Genomic DNA, 18,561 nt, shown 5'->3' with positions numbered 1-18,561 from the left:
TAAATTAGATGGAAGGCATCTGTCGTGCGTGTATGAGTCTTTTAGATTAATATGACCTAATCAATGTACAATATGCACTAACAACTTGTTAAATCCAGTTGACCCAGTTTTTCCCTAAGTGATCTGCAACTGGGAATGACTATTGATTCAATCCAGCTATTTTTTAAAAAAAAAATCCAAGTATTGCAAATCCTAATTGTTACTATGTTCAATAACCATTTCACCAACAATATGTACTTGGGGCTCAGTATTTCCACTCTGCCTGAAGAGAATCTTATATTTCAAAGAGCCAAGGCGGGCGGATGCCACATTTGCAAAACGTTAACGATAGAAAGTTTGCAAAACATGAAAATACTCATGGAAATATCACACATAAAGCTATGAGAACCACCAAATTTTCAATATGTTCAAGTAAAGAAGCTTTCCGTCTTAAATGGAAAGACAACTTAAAACCATCGAAATGCTTGCAGAAAGTTATTGTAGTATCCTTGTGCAGCTGTGTTAAAACAACTTACTACTCAGTGCCATGTCACACTTCAGTTAGAAAGTCCTTGAGCTTTTAACTTAAGCACAACATGGAAGAACAACGACTGAAGAAAAAAAAACAATGACTGAAGAAAGCCTGTCAAACAAGCATCCATAAAGAATTAGCCCCCTGTCGTTTCACATCAGTGATGTCCATAAAGAATATGGTCCTAGCTGACTTAGCACTTATCCCAATCTTTGCTGACAACATCAGTAGTTAGGTAACCTTAAATCAATTTTATTTTAGCCAATGGTTCAACTGCAGCATAGCAACTGGTGTATATTATTGTAACAAAATTTGGTCCCATTAGAATGCAGACAAGTTTTTCCAGTTTCTGTCAAAAGATTATGAATGCAGACATATTTGTTATCCATTAGCCATTGTCGTTCTCAAAGGGAAAAGGAAAGGCAACATCAATGCCGACAATGCCTGTTTAATGTTTTCTTTATGTTGTTCAGGAACTAGTTGACTGTAAAAAAAAGTGACGCCTAACCATGAATGTGTGTGAAAGGAAGGATTGTTTTTCCTTTCCATTCCTGCTCCCTGTGACCTTTGTCCTATGTCGTCAAATCTGTCTAACTTCTCCACAAGCATCAATACATGCAAAATATGTACACGATGTTTTGTTTCGTAGTTCACAGGCACCTTATTCTCTCGGAAGGTGGGGAACACGCTGTGCAAACACCTCTCTGAACATGTTTGTGCCACAGTTTCCTGAAGTGTGTATGTATATCTGTTTTGTGCCACAGTTTCCTGAAGTGTGTATGTATATGTGTTTGTGTAATCTTAATATACGATCTTTCTGTATTCCATCTCTTTTCAACCATTGTTTTACGGATGGTATTTTGATATGGAACCCATGAATAAATACTAAATCAAGGATAATGCGACCCAAGTAGAAATGTAAGGTGAAAGCAACAAAGCACACCTTTTCAACGGTTCAAATGTGAACTTACCATTAATCAGCACGGTAATAGTGCTTAACAGCGCAATCTAGCTGGCTCCGTCAGAGATAACCTGCCAACAGTAACATCCAGAGAGACAAAGTGAGCTAGTTTGAAATTTCTCCAGTAATTTTGTTGGACAGAGCATGCATATAGAGTACTCGCAGAAAGGATCACAAGGATCAGGATCACTTGGAGTTAATAATTCTACTCTCCCGCAGCTGGCCTTCCTGCAATAACACATTCACACGTCAAACTGCTGAAAGCTACATTCATGCTCAAGAAAAAAAAAAGACTGCTCAGTTTGGCGTACACCACCGCCAGCGGGACGCGCCTTGAGTGGGCCTCTGGCCATTTCGTCGAGCACCTCGCGTGCAGCTCTCCCACTCGGCCGTTCTGTCGCTGCGCCAGCCAGCCAAGTAAGCGCCATTGGCTTCAGCCGATGTTGCTATGTCGCCGTGTTCTTCACGAACAATTGCGCGCACCCAGAACGCCCCTTTCTCCTACAGTCTTGTGGATGAGCAGCGCGTCGTCGAGACTCGAGAGAGCGGTAGCGCAGACCGGGGCTGCAGGCATATCGGGTTGCTAGCACATCACTTGTTGCCGGCACAACGAACCCACGCCAAATGAAACAAGGGTGCCCCGTACAAATGCCCAACCGACGGAAACCTCAAGAGGCCCTTTACCAAGGCCCAGTACAAAACATTTATTTCGGCTTGGTTGGGGTGCGCCAGGCTCGGGCTGTAGTGCAACGCCCGAGCGACGCTCGAGGGCCCCAGTGGCAAGCCACTGTGGTGGACCCTCCCCCACAAAAAATAAATTTAATATCGAAGTGGGCGCATGGCCCACATATCAGATATTAAACTGATAAGAACAGATACTACACTTGATCTTAGCCAAAAGGCCGAGAAAGGTATGATTTGGGAAGGAGGCCTGGGTCTCGTTTTATAGCGCTTCTCCGTCTCCGCTCGCTCCGTCCCGCCGAGGTGGGACTAAACTGAAGCACCCCGCGCAGGCGCGCAGCGCGTCGCGTGCTCGGTTAGGTTTCTTGGGCCGTTTGGGCTTCCAATTTGGTGGAGCGTTACAGCCCAAGGACGGTTTGCTGGTCCCCCTCTACTTTGGGCGGGGCCTGGCCATGAAACATCTCGGGCTAAGTTTTGCTCAGATCTAACTGATGATGCACACGCCTTACCTTGATCATGAATAGTAGAGGTGACTAGGAAATCGATTGAATGTCCTGATGACATGATTGTGAAAGAAAATGAATTCGGCATGACACTTCAACCTTTTTTAAAGAAAAATGTAACAGTTGTGTTCATATGATGATAAGCATCCTCTTTATTAACCCAAATGCCACGACAGACTAGGATAATTATTCGTTGTTAGGCAAAGTGTCTTGAGAGTCCAAGAATGCAGGATAATGTTTTGACGCCATATTATGGTTTGACTACAAGCTTGTATAAGAGGGTTGCTCTAGATAATGCGTGATGATCGTATGCCTTGGCATTTTCTCTTCTCGCACTTGCTGATCTTTCCTCAGCTCCCCAACTTCACGGGACAACCGGACAACAATCATTTTTCTTTCATTCTGGTTTTGTGGGGACAGAGAGCTCACTACAAACACAAGAAAATAAACTCAAAAGGCAATCATTGTTATGAGGCGAAATCATCAAGTCAATGGGGGTACCAACTACCAAGTACATGAACAGCACTGAAAAGACACGTGAAGAAAAAATCAATGGTCGGGCATGTGTCAAGTGTGGTAGCAGGTCTTAGCATGGTCCAGGGGGCAACTTGGAATCGATTGAGCAACTGGGCAGACACTGGGTTACTGTCAGGCTACAATGGACACTGAATGGAGTCCTAAGCTGCGTTGGAGGAATGGTCCAGAGGAAGTAATGATTTGAAAGTGAATGGTTTCATGAGATCAAAGGTAATGTTAGTCGAGGAGAAATGGCTTTAAAAGCACTAGCCCATACTAATTGAATTTCCTCATATTTAAGCTACAACTGCTCCTTCCTACTTGCAGCACGGAGCATTTGTTACTTTTGTAGCTTTCAATATTATTTTTTCTTTATTCCATGTTCTGTGGATATAATTTGTTCTCAATCACGACTTTTGTTTTGCTTAACTCAAACCTTTTGTTTTGGAATTAGAGAATATATAAAATTTGCAGTTGGTTGTCAAGTTCATTCACTCTGAATACACCCTATCAGATATAAGCTATCTAAAAACATGATATTATGCTTATAATCCATATATAAGTATGACCCTAATGAAAACTGGATGTTTTGCAGTTTACATCAAAGGAAGCATAAAAGTAAGTCTACACAAAGGATTGTACAGTTCTGTATGGGAGAATATTTTTATACATATTTAAAAACCCATCTAAGTTTATAAAACACAAAGTCAAGATTTGAAGGTGCTTTAATGGCTTCCCTCATGTGACGATTTCTGATGACTTTCGCCATTTGAACGAGGACCAAACCTTTAAGCCCTCACGGTACATCCTAGTTAAGGACCAGACCTCATGATTTTCGAAAAGGCTTCCCTTATGGCGCATTGTAGCTAATGCTCAATGGCTAGGGCCTCAGGCCAAGCAAGCAAGCGACTCACATAAGTGTAAGCCGTCGTTTTATCGTTGGTTTTTTGTATTCCTTGTTGCTTTACTAAAATACTGATCCATTCAAATAAAATTAGTGACCTACCCAAGAAGAGGGAAACGAGTCAATACTACAATGTAAAGAAAAACTAGCCCAGAGAACTCACCTATTTTCGACGAATATTCAGAGTGTCTCCATTTACGGCCGGGCAAGAATTTCTATTCCAGCGCGCTATAAACCCCCGTCCCCTTTGTGCGTGCATTCAGACAAAACGGCAGCAGCACGAGGTCTGTAGCCATGACTAGGCGCTGCTGCGTACGCTTCACCACGCTCCTCTCGCTCCTGGCGGCGCTGCTCTCGGCCACCGCCTGCCTCGACTTCGGCTTCTACGACACGAGATGCCCCGCCGCCGAGACCATCGTGCAGCAGACCGTCGCCGCCGCGTTCAGGAACGACTCCGGCGTCGCTCCGGCGATAATCCGCATGCACTTCCATGACTGCTTCGTCAGAGTAAGCACATGCACATAAGAAAAGTTCTGAAAAATATGATGAAATGGAAGTATTTTGCATAACAGTTCTAGATACCATTTCTATGTCACAAAGCTTAGCACTATTATTGTGAGGTCGCGAGGAAGTAAAGGAATTCACCTGAGAGTGACGGCACGGACGCTTAAACCTCCTTTGCAGGGCTGCGACGGCTCGGTGCTGATCGACTCGACGACGAACCCGAACAACACGGCGGAGAAGGATGCCATCCCCAACAAGCCGAGCCTCCGGTTCTTCGAGGTGGTCGACCGCGCCAAGGCGGCTCTGGAGGCGCAGTGCCCCGGTGTGGTCTCCTGCGCAGACATTCTCGCCTTCGCGGCCCGGGACAGCGTCGTGCTCTCAGGCGGCCTCGGCTACCAGGTGCCGGCCGGGCGCCGCGACGGCCGGACATCTAATGCAACCGAGGCGCTCAACCAGCTGCCCCCGCCGTTCTTCAACGCCACCCAACTGGTAGACAACTTCGCCTCCAAGAACCTCACCCTTGAGGACATGGTTGTCCTCTCCGGCGCGCACACCCTCGGCGTCTCGCACTGCGACAGCTTCGCCGGTATCGGCAACCTCGGCGACCGGATCCACAACTTCAGCAGCTCAGCTGACGGTGTAAGCATATATACTTTATTTTCCTCTCCAAAAACTAGGATGCTGAAGGTTTTGGATTTGTCGTGAAACGTACTGCACTAGCTTATCAGTGTTTTTATTCACATGTTTTTACTAAAAGTTGTAGTCAGAAAACATTTTATCGAAGAGCCGACCCTGAAATATCAGAAACGAATTTTATATTTTTTTCATGTAGCATATACATATTTATCTACTATCTAGTGAAGATCTTACTCGGCCATCCATTGCTGCGGTTTACAGGTTGATCCGTCGCTGAGCAAGGCCTACGCACTTCTGCTCAGGAGCGTCTGCCCGTCCAACAGCAGCCAGTTCTTCCCAACGACGACGCCGTTCATGGACCTCATCACGCCGAACAAGTTCGACAACAAGTACTACGTGGGCCTGCAGAACAACCTTGGCCTCTTCATCTCGGACGCGGCGCTCATGACCAACGCGACGATGAGGACCCTGGTCAACTCCTTCGTGCGCAGCGAGTCCACGTGGAAGACCAAGTTCGCCAAGTCCATGCTCAAGATGGGGCAGATCGAGGTGATGACCGGGAGTCAGGGCGAGATCAGGCGCAACTGCAGGGTCGTCAACCCTGCTCGCACCGCCGGCGCCCATGACGATGCCGTCGCCGGGTCATCAGATTCTTCAGGATTCACTGGAGTAGCTGCAAGCTAACCATCATCGATTATCGTCTAGTGTGGAACTGTGGATTTGATGTTGCAGTAAGTAATGAGCAAATTACATAAGCAAGAAAAATTGCTTGTTGCATGAGCAGGGAGAGGGAGAGGGAGAGGGAGAGGGAGCATAATCTAGAGAACTGAAGGAAAAGGAGGTGACCACACTCTGTTGTATGTTATGAGTTATGACTTGCGTTATGTTTGGAGTTTGATTGTGAGGAAGAAATAAATCTGTGCCAAACATTGTTGTTCGTGGCAAACATATGCATGGTGATCTGATTAGTGAGGCAAAAGCTTATTGATCATGTATATATTTTGACCAAACAATTGTACATGCAGGCAAACCATTTTACAAAATCCTTGCAAACTGTCGATAGCAAGCCAGGGAGCAAGTCGCCTCATAGTCAGTTCAAGATCAGCTATGCCATCCAAAAACAGAGAAAAATCTGCAAGCATATATACCTTATCCAAATGTATCCGAGGCAGGAAGAGAAAAAAATAAGGAAGGCATCTATCATGCATTCAAGAGCGTGTTGGATGATTGTGCCCATTTGCAATGCCCCCCAATCAAGTAGCTAAATCCAGTTGACCCAGTTTGTCGGTAACAGTACTGAGAGTGGCTGTCATTGGATCCAACTATTTCTTTTAAAAAATTTATTTTATGAAAATCATAAATGATATTGTTTAATAGCCGACAATATGTACTTAGGGTACTGTATTTGTACTCTTGCAAACGAAGTACTCCCTCCGTTCAAACTGGAGGTCGTTTTACAATTTCTAAATTCATAGATATCTGGACATATACTATATCTAGGTGCATAGCAAAAAGTATACACATAAAAATACCAAAACAACCTATAATTTGGGACGGAGTGAGTACAGCATAAAAACACTGAAGTGCTTGCAGAGGGCCATGAGGTATCCTTGTGTATTTGTGTTACAACTCAGTGCCATGTCACACTACGGTTAGAAAGTCCATGTGCTTTTAACTTGTTCACACCATGCAACAACCACTCTCCTGGTATCAGAAAAAAAAGGGCATGGAAAAACAACCTCAACCGACAAAACGCTTGTCAAACAAGTCCCTATAAGTTGCTATAGCCACCCATTTTGTTCTTTGGCATCATTGACTTACCAGTTGACATCCCTGTCTTTCCTGACAACATCAGCAGTCTGGTGGTAGCCTCGGATCAATTTTTTTTACTAGTCAATAGTTTAACCACATTAAAGGGTGACTGATGCACATTGATGTAAATAAATTTTGGTCAGTTTTGATGCAGATAAGTTTTCCAGTTTGCTTTAAAAGATTTTAAATTTGTATGCCTTTTCTATCAAATAGGCATTGTCGTTTCAAAGGATAAAAGAAAAGTCAAATCGATGCTGGCAGTACATGTTTTAAGGTTATCTTTCTTGTTATTCAGGAACTAACTGAGCATAAAAAAATGTGACTCTAGTATGGTGCCAAATCTGCTATTTTCCCTACATAGTGGTACCATTTGTGTAAAAATTATGAAACCCTTGAAATTAATCACCTTGCCAGCTTATGGTACCATGTGGAAAACTGAAGCAAGAACTCAACAGACAGCTTCAACTTTTCTGAATTGCATACAACGCCAATGTACATTTGAGTAAGTATTTACAATTCGTGGTGGGTCATTTCTTGGTGCAGTATAAGCACGCAAAGCTACAACAAATGGTGGTTTGGTTGGGTTCTTCAGATTGTCATAAGTTCCAGATCAGCTCACAAGCAATTTGTCACCCAGCTCCTTGCGGTAGACATGGATGAGACCAGCGCTATCAATAGTGTGCAGCTTCTCCTTCAGTATCTTCCTGTAGTGGTCATCCTCGTCCTCCAAGCTTCTCATCAGTTCAATCTGATTAGGCAAGGCATGTAAAGGGGATCAAAATTTCAGCTTCCTCCCTGAAGGCCATTTTCACATTTTTTTACAAAAATGATCACTGTCACATATAACTTATAAACCTACCTGTCTCTGGAACGACTCGAATTCATCAGAGCTCAAGGAGCCATCACTGTTTGCATCAAGGAGATGCATGAGCTCCGTTGCATCTTCACCCCCAGCACCTAGATCCTCCATCACCTCAGTGAGCTCCTCGATGCTGATTCTCCCATCCCCATTTTTGTCAAGTTGACGGAAAGCCGGGTTCTTGCAATTGCCAACTCCTCGATCACTATCTGGTAGATCACGTAGGCGCAGAGCTGCTAACTCTGCTGCAGCCAACATAATAGCCTTGAGTCGTTTAGCCTGCACAACATAACAAGGAATGGTGGTTCTAAGCAATGCCAGAATAATATGATTTCAGCTTCGCCTGCAGTTTTCTAGTACCCCTGTTAGAGGAAAAGCACATATTACTCTCAGAAGCTATTTTCCAAAACTTGATTGAAGGATATGGGTTCCCACAGGTCCCCACCGACCAGGATACTGGTCGGCCCTAATAGATGGAGGTATGAAGACGCGTGGTGCACAAACTTGGAGGCCGGGCAAAACAGATTCAACCCGGATATTATGAGATACTTGTTGGAAACCGACTCAGATTGCTTTCCATATAACAACCGACTAGGATTCGATCCTATCCGATTTGTAACCCTAGATCGTCAGCCTATATAAGGTGGCCAGGGACACCCCCGAACGCACCTCGACTCATCCCACCTCACGTTTAACTCTTCGCACCTGCGATCAGCAATACAATCCACCAGAACACAGGACGTAGGGTATTACTCTCCAGAGGCCCGAACCTGTCTAAACCCTACGCCCCTGTGTTACCATTCAAGTTCTTGGTCTTACGATCTCCCCCGCCTACAAATCTACCACCTGGGTAACCCCCCCGGTGGACTGCCGGTCACTAAATCCGACAATTGGCGCGCGCAGGTAGGGGTGATTGTGAGATCCTCCCCGACGAGCTCGATGGCATCCCGCCCCGGCGTCATCTTCCCCAAGAGCATTAAGGACTTCCTCGTCAATCCAATCCAGCTCCGCTTTGGGAGCATGCCGGTGGACTCCGACTCCGCCACCTCCATCGTCGACTCGGTGTCCGCTGCCAGCTCGGCATCTGTCGGACCCGCATCGACGGAGCAAGGTTTTCACACGAGGATCATCACGTCGCTTGCCCAGCATGTCGGCGATCTCTCTCTCAGAGAGGATCCCATGCATACTTGCGACAACCCACCCACCTACACCCTCCGATCTAATCGCGGGGTTAGATCGCATCAGCAACACCATTGTTGAGTTCATCAACCTCTCCGAGGCGGCACTACGCCCCAGAAGGTCGGCGTTGTGCCTTCCTCGCACCCCTTTTGGCCTCAAGGACTCGGCTGCCATGCTTTTCGAAAAACTCGCGCAGTCGTTCCAGATCCAATCTAAAGACCCACCCGAACCCACCCAGTTTCCGGACTGTGGCGAGCATCCAATACCTGCGGCACTTCTACCCTTAGGATATAAAAGCTATGTACCCTTTCAACTTTCTCATAATGAATAAATAAAACCCGGGAGGTTCTTTGCATACCTACTACCTTCTCACTTTCTTAGCCGAGCTCTTAATCACGCTCGGGGGTTGTCTGACCTGTTTGACAGACCAAACCCTCGCCTTTACGCTCGAGGGCTTCCCCCGCTACGCGCCGACCTCCGGATCCCAACTTTTCTCCTACCCCTCTCAAGGTTGTGCGACTAACTCGTGTGGACGGCGTCCTAGCATGCGAAACCTAGACAACCTTACGTTCGCCCCCTCTACAAGCTCGAGATCCGCTTTCAGCAGAGTGTTGGCCAGGCAAGACTAGGTGCTTAGTGGCTATAGGCCTAGGCCACACGGTGTCCTGTTAAACATCCCAAGGGAGTGAAGAAGTTTTGCCTTTACATGAGTTAATCAACAAGTTTTCTTGCCCCACGACACAGATTGATACATTTTACAGTTTTTTCATTACTACGTCCTCCGCGGCTTGTTGATATTGCTCGGCCGGCCAGCTCCGGGAGGTTACCAGCATCAAAGTCCTCGTCTACGCCCGTTCCGACGCGCTCCACAGCCAGCCGGGGGAAGTGTTCAGAAGCGCCATGACATTCTTGGTGCACTCCACGGCGGTCTCCTTCATCAAGGCCTTCAACTGACTTTGTCACATTCTTCGACTCGGCCACGAACCAAGCTAAGTCATATATTCAATTAAATATTTTACGACTTTCGTATATCTCCACACGCCTCAATTCTCCTATGTCTCAAGTGACTTTCGCTGACCACCCTGGTCACACCTCTGACTGCTTATACAGCTTGGTCCGTCCACTACACGGGCAGTCGGGGGTTGCCCCCCTATGAGTGCCCAGCGCACGCTCTTTGCTTTTCCGCACAGTTCTGACTACTTTGCGGCTCGTCCATCTCTCTTAACGGTTGCTAAAGTACTTGGGTAGCACACGCTTTAATCTGTGAAACCTTGACTCATCTTGTGATGCCCTATCTACAAGCTCGAGATTCGCTCTCAGCAGACTGCTGGCTAAGCAAGGCTAGATGCTTAAACGTAACAGACTAACTACTTGAGGAAATTACTTTTACGCCGATTAAACTTCCGAGTTATTCAATTATTAAATATTCTACATTATGCTACATAATGTTTGTATTGTCCTTTTATAGCTCAGAAACCACTCGGCGTGCCTCCCACTCGTCCGATCTCCCAGGCTCGAGTGCTCGGGGCATGAGGCGACGTGGCATGCTAACGCGGCTCAGCCAGCTCCCAGGCTCGGGGGCTAGGCACCACATACGACTCGGTGTGCCTCCCGCGGCTCGGCTGACCTAGGGTGGGCAGGTGGCGACTCAACGTGCTTATGTGGCTCAGCCGGCTCCCAGGCTCGGGGGCTGGGCTCCCAGCACACATTACTTTAATAGAAGAAACAGGAGTTTTACCTCTCCAGGATCAGTAAGACCACCTTTGTAGAGAGAGTGAGAAGCGTCTCCACCAACAGCAAATCTATGCATCTCTTTGGTGCGTATCTGTATCTCCATTAGTGGCCTCATCTTCCCAGGTTCGCTGACATCGATGGCCACATGCAAACTCTGGTAACCATTTTCTTTTGGCCGACTGATATAATCTTTTGTTCTACCTGGTACTTCCTTCCACAGAGCTTGAATGATTTCATGCGTCCTGTGGCAAGCCCTGGGGCCCCAATCTGATGAGTTGCCATCACATCGAGGCTCCAAGATTACCCGCAAAGCTAGTATGTCTTTAACCTCTTCTGGTTTCCGGCCATCTTTTACTAGTTTCTTCATAGTACTGAAACGGCTTTTGTATCGCCCTTGAACTGAGATGTCCAGTACAATCCTGTTCAACTCGTCATCAGCTTTCAGTGCTTGTAGCAACTGCTCCTTGTACAAATTTATCAAGGCCTTGCACTCACTTTCTTGGCTTCTCAACCATTGATCAACATGGTCATATGAATGAGGAAACATGTAACGAAATGAAAGATCCTCTAGTTCTAGTGACAGATTACCCGCTCCAACAGCATGTGCGAGTGGGGCATATATCTTCATGACTTCAAGAGACTTAATCCGCTGCAGATACTTAGGAAGCTCATCAAGGTGTCTCATTATATCAAGCTTCAGTGCAAGCTCCAATATCACCGCCCTGATGTCATAGTACGTGAGACAAAACTTTCTCAATGCGCTAGCACTTTCATCATCCAATACGTCAAGCTTTGAAGGAGCATGCTTGAGCCTTAAGCTCTCGTGCAGCAAATGAGCTGTACTGATCCCAATCTGAGCTTTCACATCCCTCATGCTTACAGCTCCTGCATCTAGTGCTTCTCTCAGTATGCCCGCTGATATGACTTCAGCATCCATCTGTTGTCAGTCATACAACACGAAATCAAAAGGCATTGTTAGATTTGAGAGCTTAACAGTGGCTAAAGGAAAAGGTCCAGTTCCTACCCCTGACAAATTATAAAAGTTAAGTGAGAATTGGAATACAAAGTACTACTCAAACAATAGTAACAGTAATCAGTAACACAACATTAAGCAAACTTGTTTTGGTCAACAAGCTAATGCATGTACTTCATTAGAAAGATTCCACTCGTTCAAATTCCAGATAATGCATATTCCATCCATAAATCATCCCAGCTTTCCAGACGAAATACACTGATATTACTAAAATGCAACAAATCTACTCATTTTCCCTGATTTGGAGAATCAATTAAGCTAACCATCGTCTATTGATTAATCGCAGTCCTTGATAAAAATGCAATCTTGGCACAAGAGAACAATAATTGAAGCCAAGAAAGCTTCAAATAACAGAAGAACGTTTTCAAAAAAGAAACAATTTGAACTGTAGCAGTTCATATGACCAGGAAACACGCTCATATACTCCAAAACGGAAGAGGGAGAGGGTATAGGATCAGGTATAGCACCTGGAGGTCGGCGAGGGAAGCCGCGACGGCGAGCGCGCGTGCCAGCGCCTTGCCGCCGTCGCTGTCCCGGAGGGCAGGGAGCGCTAGCTTCAGCGCACGGAAGAGCAGGCGCGACGAGGAGGAAGTCGCCAGTTCCTCCCCCATACGCCCCGTGAGCTCGTTGAATGCGCCCACCAGCTCCGCCACCAGCCGGCCGCCGCCCTCCGGCGCGGGCGCGGACGTGGACGGGTCGAGCGGGGAAGACGAAGCGGCGGCGACGACAGGGAGGCGCAGGCGGTGCAGGCGCAGTGTACCGCAGCGAGGTCGGGAGCGGCGGCACGGACGGCCGCCGGCGGGGACGGCAGCGGCGGCGGCCGCGGTCGCCATGTCTCGGTTTAGGTGGACCCTGTTCGTCCCGGAGACGGATTGGGAGTGATTACGTGGCAGTTACGTGGGGTGCAGGTTTATTGGCAGTTGGGCCCACTACCTTTCCCTCCATAGTAGAAAGGAAAATTAGATCAATTGAGAAATTAACTGGCCAGGTGAAATTTTGTGGCTACATGAATTTGAAGCACGGAATTTAGTTTTGTTTTCTCAAAGCATATACAAAAGGTGTAAACAGTTGAATATGTTGAGTTTGTTTGGATCGAAGTGAACCGGGAAGAGCCATGCAAGCAGAAAGTTTCCAAGTGACCCGTACATTTCTCGCCAATTGCCATGAAAGACTCCTTTGTGCAAAACAAAACGTGGCATGATTCTTTTTTCTGTTAATATTAGTTCAGTAATATTATTACGAACAAAATTATAAAAATCACTGTTTGGGTCGAATGTTGAGTTAATATTCTAATCACATATCAAGTTAGATGAATGAAGTTGAATATGGACTATTTCAAAGTTAAATTATATATCATCAGTCATATTAATTAAATCAATATCATTTAGTTATACTAAAAACGAATAGACCTGGTCACATTAGCAACAAGAAAGAAAGAAGAAGAAAATTGGATCTAGGTTTTGCAACTAATTTATTTACTTTTTTCTATAAAATCTAATTTATTTCGGCAACAAACTGAAGAGGAAAAAAAAATTAGGGGACGTGGCATTTAGAAATTTTACCACGGTGGCCGCTCCCAACTACCGCCGATCATCTCGCTCGTCAGTTCATCCCTGGCCTGCGCCGCCGGCCTTCTACTCAACGAACGCAGAAGTTACCGTACCTGCAGGAGTTGCCTCCACCGGCCCCCATCGACGCGCTGCGCGGCGGCGCTGCCCTCGCCCCGAGACCATCATCCGCGCGCCGGCGGTTCTGACTTTAATTTCCCGTCCGATCCGATCGATCCCTCCTCCACCGCTGCCGTTATAAGGTCCTCGTCGTCGTCTTTCGTCCCCTTATTACCGCCTATGGCAATGCCCTGCAGAGATCCCTACCGTCCCCTTACCGAGTTCAGTAGTTTGGTTCTTTTCCCAGATAATGAATTTGGTTCTGTGGCCTGTGGGGGCGTTGAAGAGCAGTAGAGCACTCTAGGTTGCTTCTTCCTATTATCGTGGGGGTTGTGAGATCCACAGCTCTCAGTCCTGCCATACATCTTTTGTAATGTATAACGGCAACTGCTATGTCACCAACTTACCACCCATTACATCTCTAGTTTGATATGGCTCTTTTGAGAAGCTTGGTTTTTGTGCTGAATTGTTTCCAAGTGTTACCACTCCCAGTGCAATCTCTGCTGAATTGGATAGTCATAAATAAAATGATTTAATTGTAAGTGATATATTATAATCAACATATTATTTTCTCGTATTTTCCCTCTAGAATCAGAAGGCCATTGATACTATAATTAATATTTTTTTTTGCTCACCTCCTCGCCCTGGTGCCAGGTGGATAGGCTTAGAAGTCTTTGGTCAAGCTGTTTTTTCATAAGTTAAGGGTAATACAGTGTCGAGTGTGTTGTGGTTTCTTCAGGTTTTCCCCTAAAAACCTGTGTAATGGTGACTGGGGTTCTGCACCCTTCTTCTTCTTAATATATAGATGCGCAGCTCTTCTGCGTGTCTCAAGAAAAAAAATATTTTTTTTTGTTTATTCTCTTGAATCAGAAGGCATGTCAATAATAGGAACTGTAGTGTGCATGTCCATTTTACCTGCTCTGCTCATGCAGTCATCAGTCATGTACAATTGCCATGACCTGAGAGCTGGGGGTAATCATTTAATTGGCTCATTGCTTGTTTAAACTTGCTTCTCTTTGATTTCTCTGTAGGAGTTGATATTTCCTCATGGGAGTACCAGAGGTACTTGCTTGATGATTAAACTTGTCGGTGATGTCACTAGTTTTTTAATTTGTCTTAGCCATTTGTCAAAATCATTCTTCAAATTTGTGGTTTTACACTTGCAGATTATCTGGCCAACATTTGTCAACAGCATCACAGCAGATCCGATTAGCATTAATCACCTCATCCTCTGTGTTTCTTTCCTTTGGGTTGTACCTGAATCTAGTTCATTAATTCATTTATGTCTGGGTTTCATTGGCTTCCTGGATTCCTCTGTTTGTGATGAATTGTTTCATTTTTTGCTAATATTTTATAGGTTTTAAATATCTCTTGTGCTGCAACCGAATGAAACTGTGTTGCGTTCATACCGTACCATGATTGCTTTGTGACTAATAGTTGCTGCTGATATCTTATCATGCATTGTTACGCATTGCCTCAGTCTTTGTAGCAACCACTATCTTTCTATGCATGATGCTTGCCGTACGCTATGACATACCCCCAGCTGTTTTACGAAATATGCACCTGAATTTCCCATGACATATCTAACTATTTTAGGACATGCCAAATTTAGGGCCTTTGAATACCTGTAAATATGTTGATGTTGCTCAGTCCAGCCATCTTTTAAAGTAATATACCACTTAATAGTTGTCTCAGTTGTCAATGTGAACCTATCTTTCTTAAATTGATGATGTGAATATTGCTTGCATTGTTAACAAATTTGGACTGTTAGGCCTTGCGATGGACCTGTACATGTAATGGATGTTTTCTGTATTGGTGGTTTAGTATTTGACCTAGTTCTTATAAAACCTATAACTACATTGTGGTAGGCCTAGCTGCAAAGAAATGTTTGTTCCATAAGATGGTAAATGAAAGTGGCCAGACTCACGTTGACTATATGAGTTAGATTCATTAGAGATTGTTCTATATCATTTGTTTTTTGCATAATTATTTGGCACGCATGTTGAGAGCTTGAGACAGAATTTATTCTGTTAGATTTCATTTCTTATCCACCTGAAGGTTTGATATGATAGCAAACAAAATGTTGTCGTTGCTGGTGATCTAGATCTTTGCAAATTCGCTAGAAATCAACTCCAGAACAAACCATAAAACACATTGAGATGATAAAATTAAATACCCAACTCCGGTGAACATATAGTTTCCAGAATCATACTGCAAGCTGTTTATTAATCTGCGTCATCAAAAGCAGACACCTCAAACATGATGATCCATTACAGCTGTACATGATTAACACATTCCATTGAGCTAAATCTGAGATAGAAATTGAAAGTTAGACAGTTCGGAAAAGGCGATGATCTCCACAAATTGTCTAGAAATCTTGACAAAAGTTAGGGACGGAATATTAATTTCATACTGGCACATTGTTTTAAAGTATTGTCGTTGCGGTGCAAAATAGTTGGTGAAGAAACCTTCTGAATCTGGCTATGGCAAGTTTCATCTTTCCATATCACGCTCATAATTGCGCATGTCTTTGGCAGGCCATTTGGCTGGTGGAGTTCCAGAAGGTTGAGAACAAGTCGACTACTGGTATTGATGAACGCGTCATCCAGATGATCAAAAGATGGTATGTTGGGGAGACACTTCTTGTTGGAAAGCCTGAGCATAAAGCGGCTATTGAAAAAGAACTGGTCAGCTTCAGCTCCCTTTTCTCGCTTACACTTGTGCAATATATGCCAATGCATTCAAAATCTGCTGTCTATTTGGCAGGAAATACCCTGCCGCTGTGATGAAGCTGCGATGGAAGTGATGTGGGGCGTGGAAAACCTCTTGCATATTTTGGTGCCTAAGGGAGGAAGACCGTAAGCTTAGGAGCCAAGGACTACATATGTTCTTGCAAAGTCTTGATTATAACATCGAAAAAGAGCTGGTGAGCAAGTACTAATATCCAACTTGAAATGTTTCTGCTTAACTGCACAGTCATGTAAATTTATTCTCTGTTCGTTTGTTCCGTAATTCATGAATATCGCCAAAGTTTACTCTGCGTTACTACCTGGAATGTCATCCTGACTGTATGTAAGCAACTATTCAATATTAAAAAAATCATCTATGCATCTCGTATCATTTTTATGGAAGTCTTCCCTGTCAATTTTTGAGCTTATGTCCTCATGTCCTTGTATCCAGGTTAATGGACAGATTGCAGAAACAGCCTGCTACATCTACCATTGTCTTAGGATTAACAAGGAGCTGCTCAAGTGCTTGCGTAAGGTTGATTATCCCCAGAAGGAAGGTATTGACACTCAGGGTTGGGATGCATTGAAATACGCGACAGCTGTTTTGATCATGTGTACGGATGAACCTTCATCCGGTCCTTGTCAGGTTACTTAATCATCTTGTAATCTTTTGCAATGTGGTTTTGCTACCATGTGCTGGAACTTCGTCATCTGAGTGGCAAACTGTGTTCGTTTCAGCTGTTTTCAGAGGAGGAACAGAAGATAAATGGTGGTAAAGGGAAACATAATGAGCTCATTAAGGATAATTTCATGATCGCCTACAAACAAGCGGTCGATGTCAACCAAACTAAAGTCGAAAAGCTTAAAGAGTTGGACGCTTTGGTGAAGGCAGCTCAAGAAAGGTCGGGAAGAGCTGGGAAGTTACAGGAGGAGCCGGATGAGTCAGAAAGCATTGCAAAGAAGAGGAAGAAGGTGGAGGCGTAAGATTAGTTGGGTGACTGTCGAAGTTTAGTGTTGATGCAGTTAACATGTGAAACTCAGGCTCTTGAGTCTTGACTATGCAAATGTAGCGGGGGTGACGATGGAGTAGAACTTGTGTTTTATTTCGGCCATTGCTCTGACACTAGTGTGGCAAGTAGTGGCTACTCGCATGGTCTTTCGGTTTAAGGGTTACTCCCTCCGTCTATTTTTATAAGGTATAGTATGATTTGGCACGGTCTTTCAAATAACACTTTGAACATTCATTTATCTTATATTATATTACTTATGATTATATACTTATAATCATGGTAGAGAATATTTGATTACGAATCCAACCATATAAAGTTTATATTATAAAAATAAAAGACTAATAGTCAAATTGTTGATCAAAGGTTGCAAAGTTTGAGTCTTGATATACATGTACGTCTTATAAATAAAAACGGAGGGAGTATTATATTACCATGCAGAGATGGCTTCATTATTTTGTTCTTATTGCGCGCGCTTTCTTACCGAAGACATGACGCCCATTTCTTCATTCTTGGAGCTCTGCCGAATCGGTTGTCACAGTAGGGGTTTTTCTCTTGAAAAAAAAAAACTTCTGGTACCCAACTCATCAGTTGTTAGAGCAATAACCCAAGTAACCAGCCAAATAGTGAGTCGGACGGTCTAGCTTACACGTATGCTCTCATTTGCTTTACTCATTTCTCATTCCCTCGTGTTGCACCACTAGTCTATGAGGATTATATGATCAAATTAAAAGGGCATACATGCTGCCGTTCTTTTCCGTGACTTTGTTCTGATCAGAAATAGGCAGCGTTATGTCAATGCATACAAGTCTGTAGTACTTTCTACTCACTTCATTTCAATAAAAATTATACACTAAAAAACTAAAATAACTTACAATTTAGGATGGAAACTGGAAGCAGTTTCAACATCAAGTTCCTAAAAAATGAGGAGACGACCATATATAACCCGAACATGTCTCGCGGTACAGTTCCAGTTGTACATTGCTAACACGAAACCAATACAACTAGCGTGTGCCGTCGTGGATCATTGTTTGCCCTTGGCCCATCCGGATGGATAATTGTGTCGGCCCATGGACAATCAGGCTCGACGGCCCACATAAGTGGTGTGGTTCCTTTTCTTTCAATCTTTCTTTCTTCTCGGTTGTTGATTTTATTTTATTTTGCAGCAATTTTTATGCTTCCGAACTGTGATCTACGGACTTGAGATGGTCGTGGACTCGTGGTGGAGTCACTCGCCATTTGTGAAGGAGGATCTAGGCGAGGTATTATCTGCTATGCTCATAAGATTTGAGCCGTCCATGTTGAACGTGCTAAAGGGCACAAGA

General features: G+C 44.5%; 2 protein-coding genes and 1 long non-coding RNA gene across 3 annotated transcripts; 1 reads left to right on the top strand and 2 right to left on the bottom strand.

Annotated features, from left to right (window-relative positions):
• Positions 1 to 379: 379 nt before the first annotated feature.
• On the bottom strand, positions 380 to 2,368 carry LOC105914848. The gene is made up of 2 exons (XR_002678610.1): positions 1,632 to 2,368; positions 380 to 1,543 (listed from the first exon to the last, which is right to left on the bottom strand). It is a non-coding gene; the product is annotated as an uncharacterized LOC105914848 (long non-coding RNA).
• A 1,956-nt stretch (positions 2,369 to 4,324) lies between these two features.
• Positions 4,325 to 6,166, top strand: LOC101766030 (peroxidase 5). The gene is made up of 3 exons (XM_004977049.4): positions 4,325 to 4,583; positions 4,761 to 5,219; positions 5,478 to 6,166. Exons 1-3 carry the CDS (start codon positions 4,371 to 4,373, stop codon positions 5,898 to 5,900), a joined length of 1,095 nt encoding a protein of 364 aa, XP_004977106.1. The 5' UTR covers positions 4,325 to 4,370; the 3' UTR covers positions 5,901 to 6,166.
• Positions 6,167 to 7,473: 1,307 nt separating this feature from the next.
• Positions 7,474 to 12,720, bottom strand: LOC101764674 (probable GTP diphosphokinase CRSH1, chloroplastic). Its single transcript, XM_004977047.3, has 4 exons — positions 12,301 to 12,720; positions 10,805 to 11,737; positions 7,888 to 8,166; positions 7,474 to 7,776 (listed from the first exon to the last, which is right to left on the bottom strand). Exons 1-4 carry the CDS (start codon positions 12,664 to 12,666, stop codon positions 7,639 to 7,641), a joined length of 1,716 nt encoding a protein of 571 aa, XP_004977104.1. The 5' UTR covers positions 12,667 to 12,720; the 3' UTR covers positions 7,474 to 7,638.
• Between the last annotated feature and the right edge of the window lie 5,841 nt (positions 12,721 to 18,561).

The sequence above is a fragment of the Setaria italica genome, chromosome VII (assembly GCF_000263155.2).
Source record: "Setaria italica strain Yugu1 chromosome VII, Setaria_italica_v2.0, whole genome shotgun sequence".
In the NCBI taxonomy this organism is placed as follows: domain Eukaryota; kingdom Viridiplantae; phylum Streptophyta; class Magnoliopsida; order Poales; family Poaceae; genus Setaria; species Setaria italica.
This window is presented reverse-complemented; position numbering and strand designations above follow the sequence as displayed.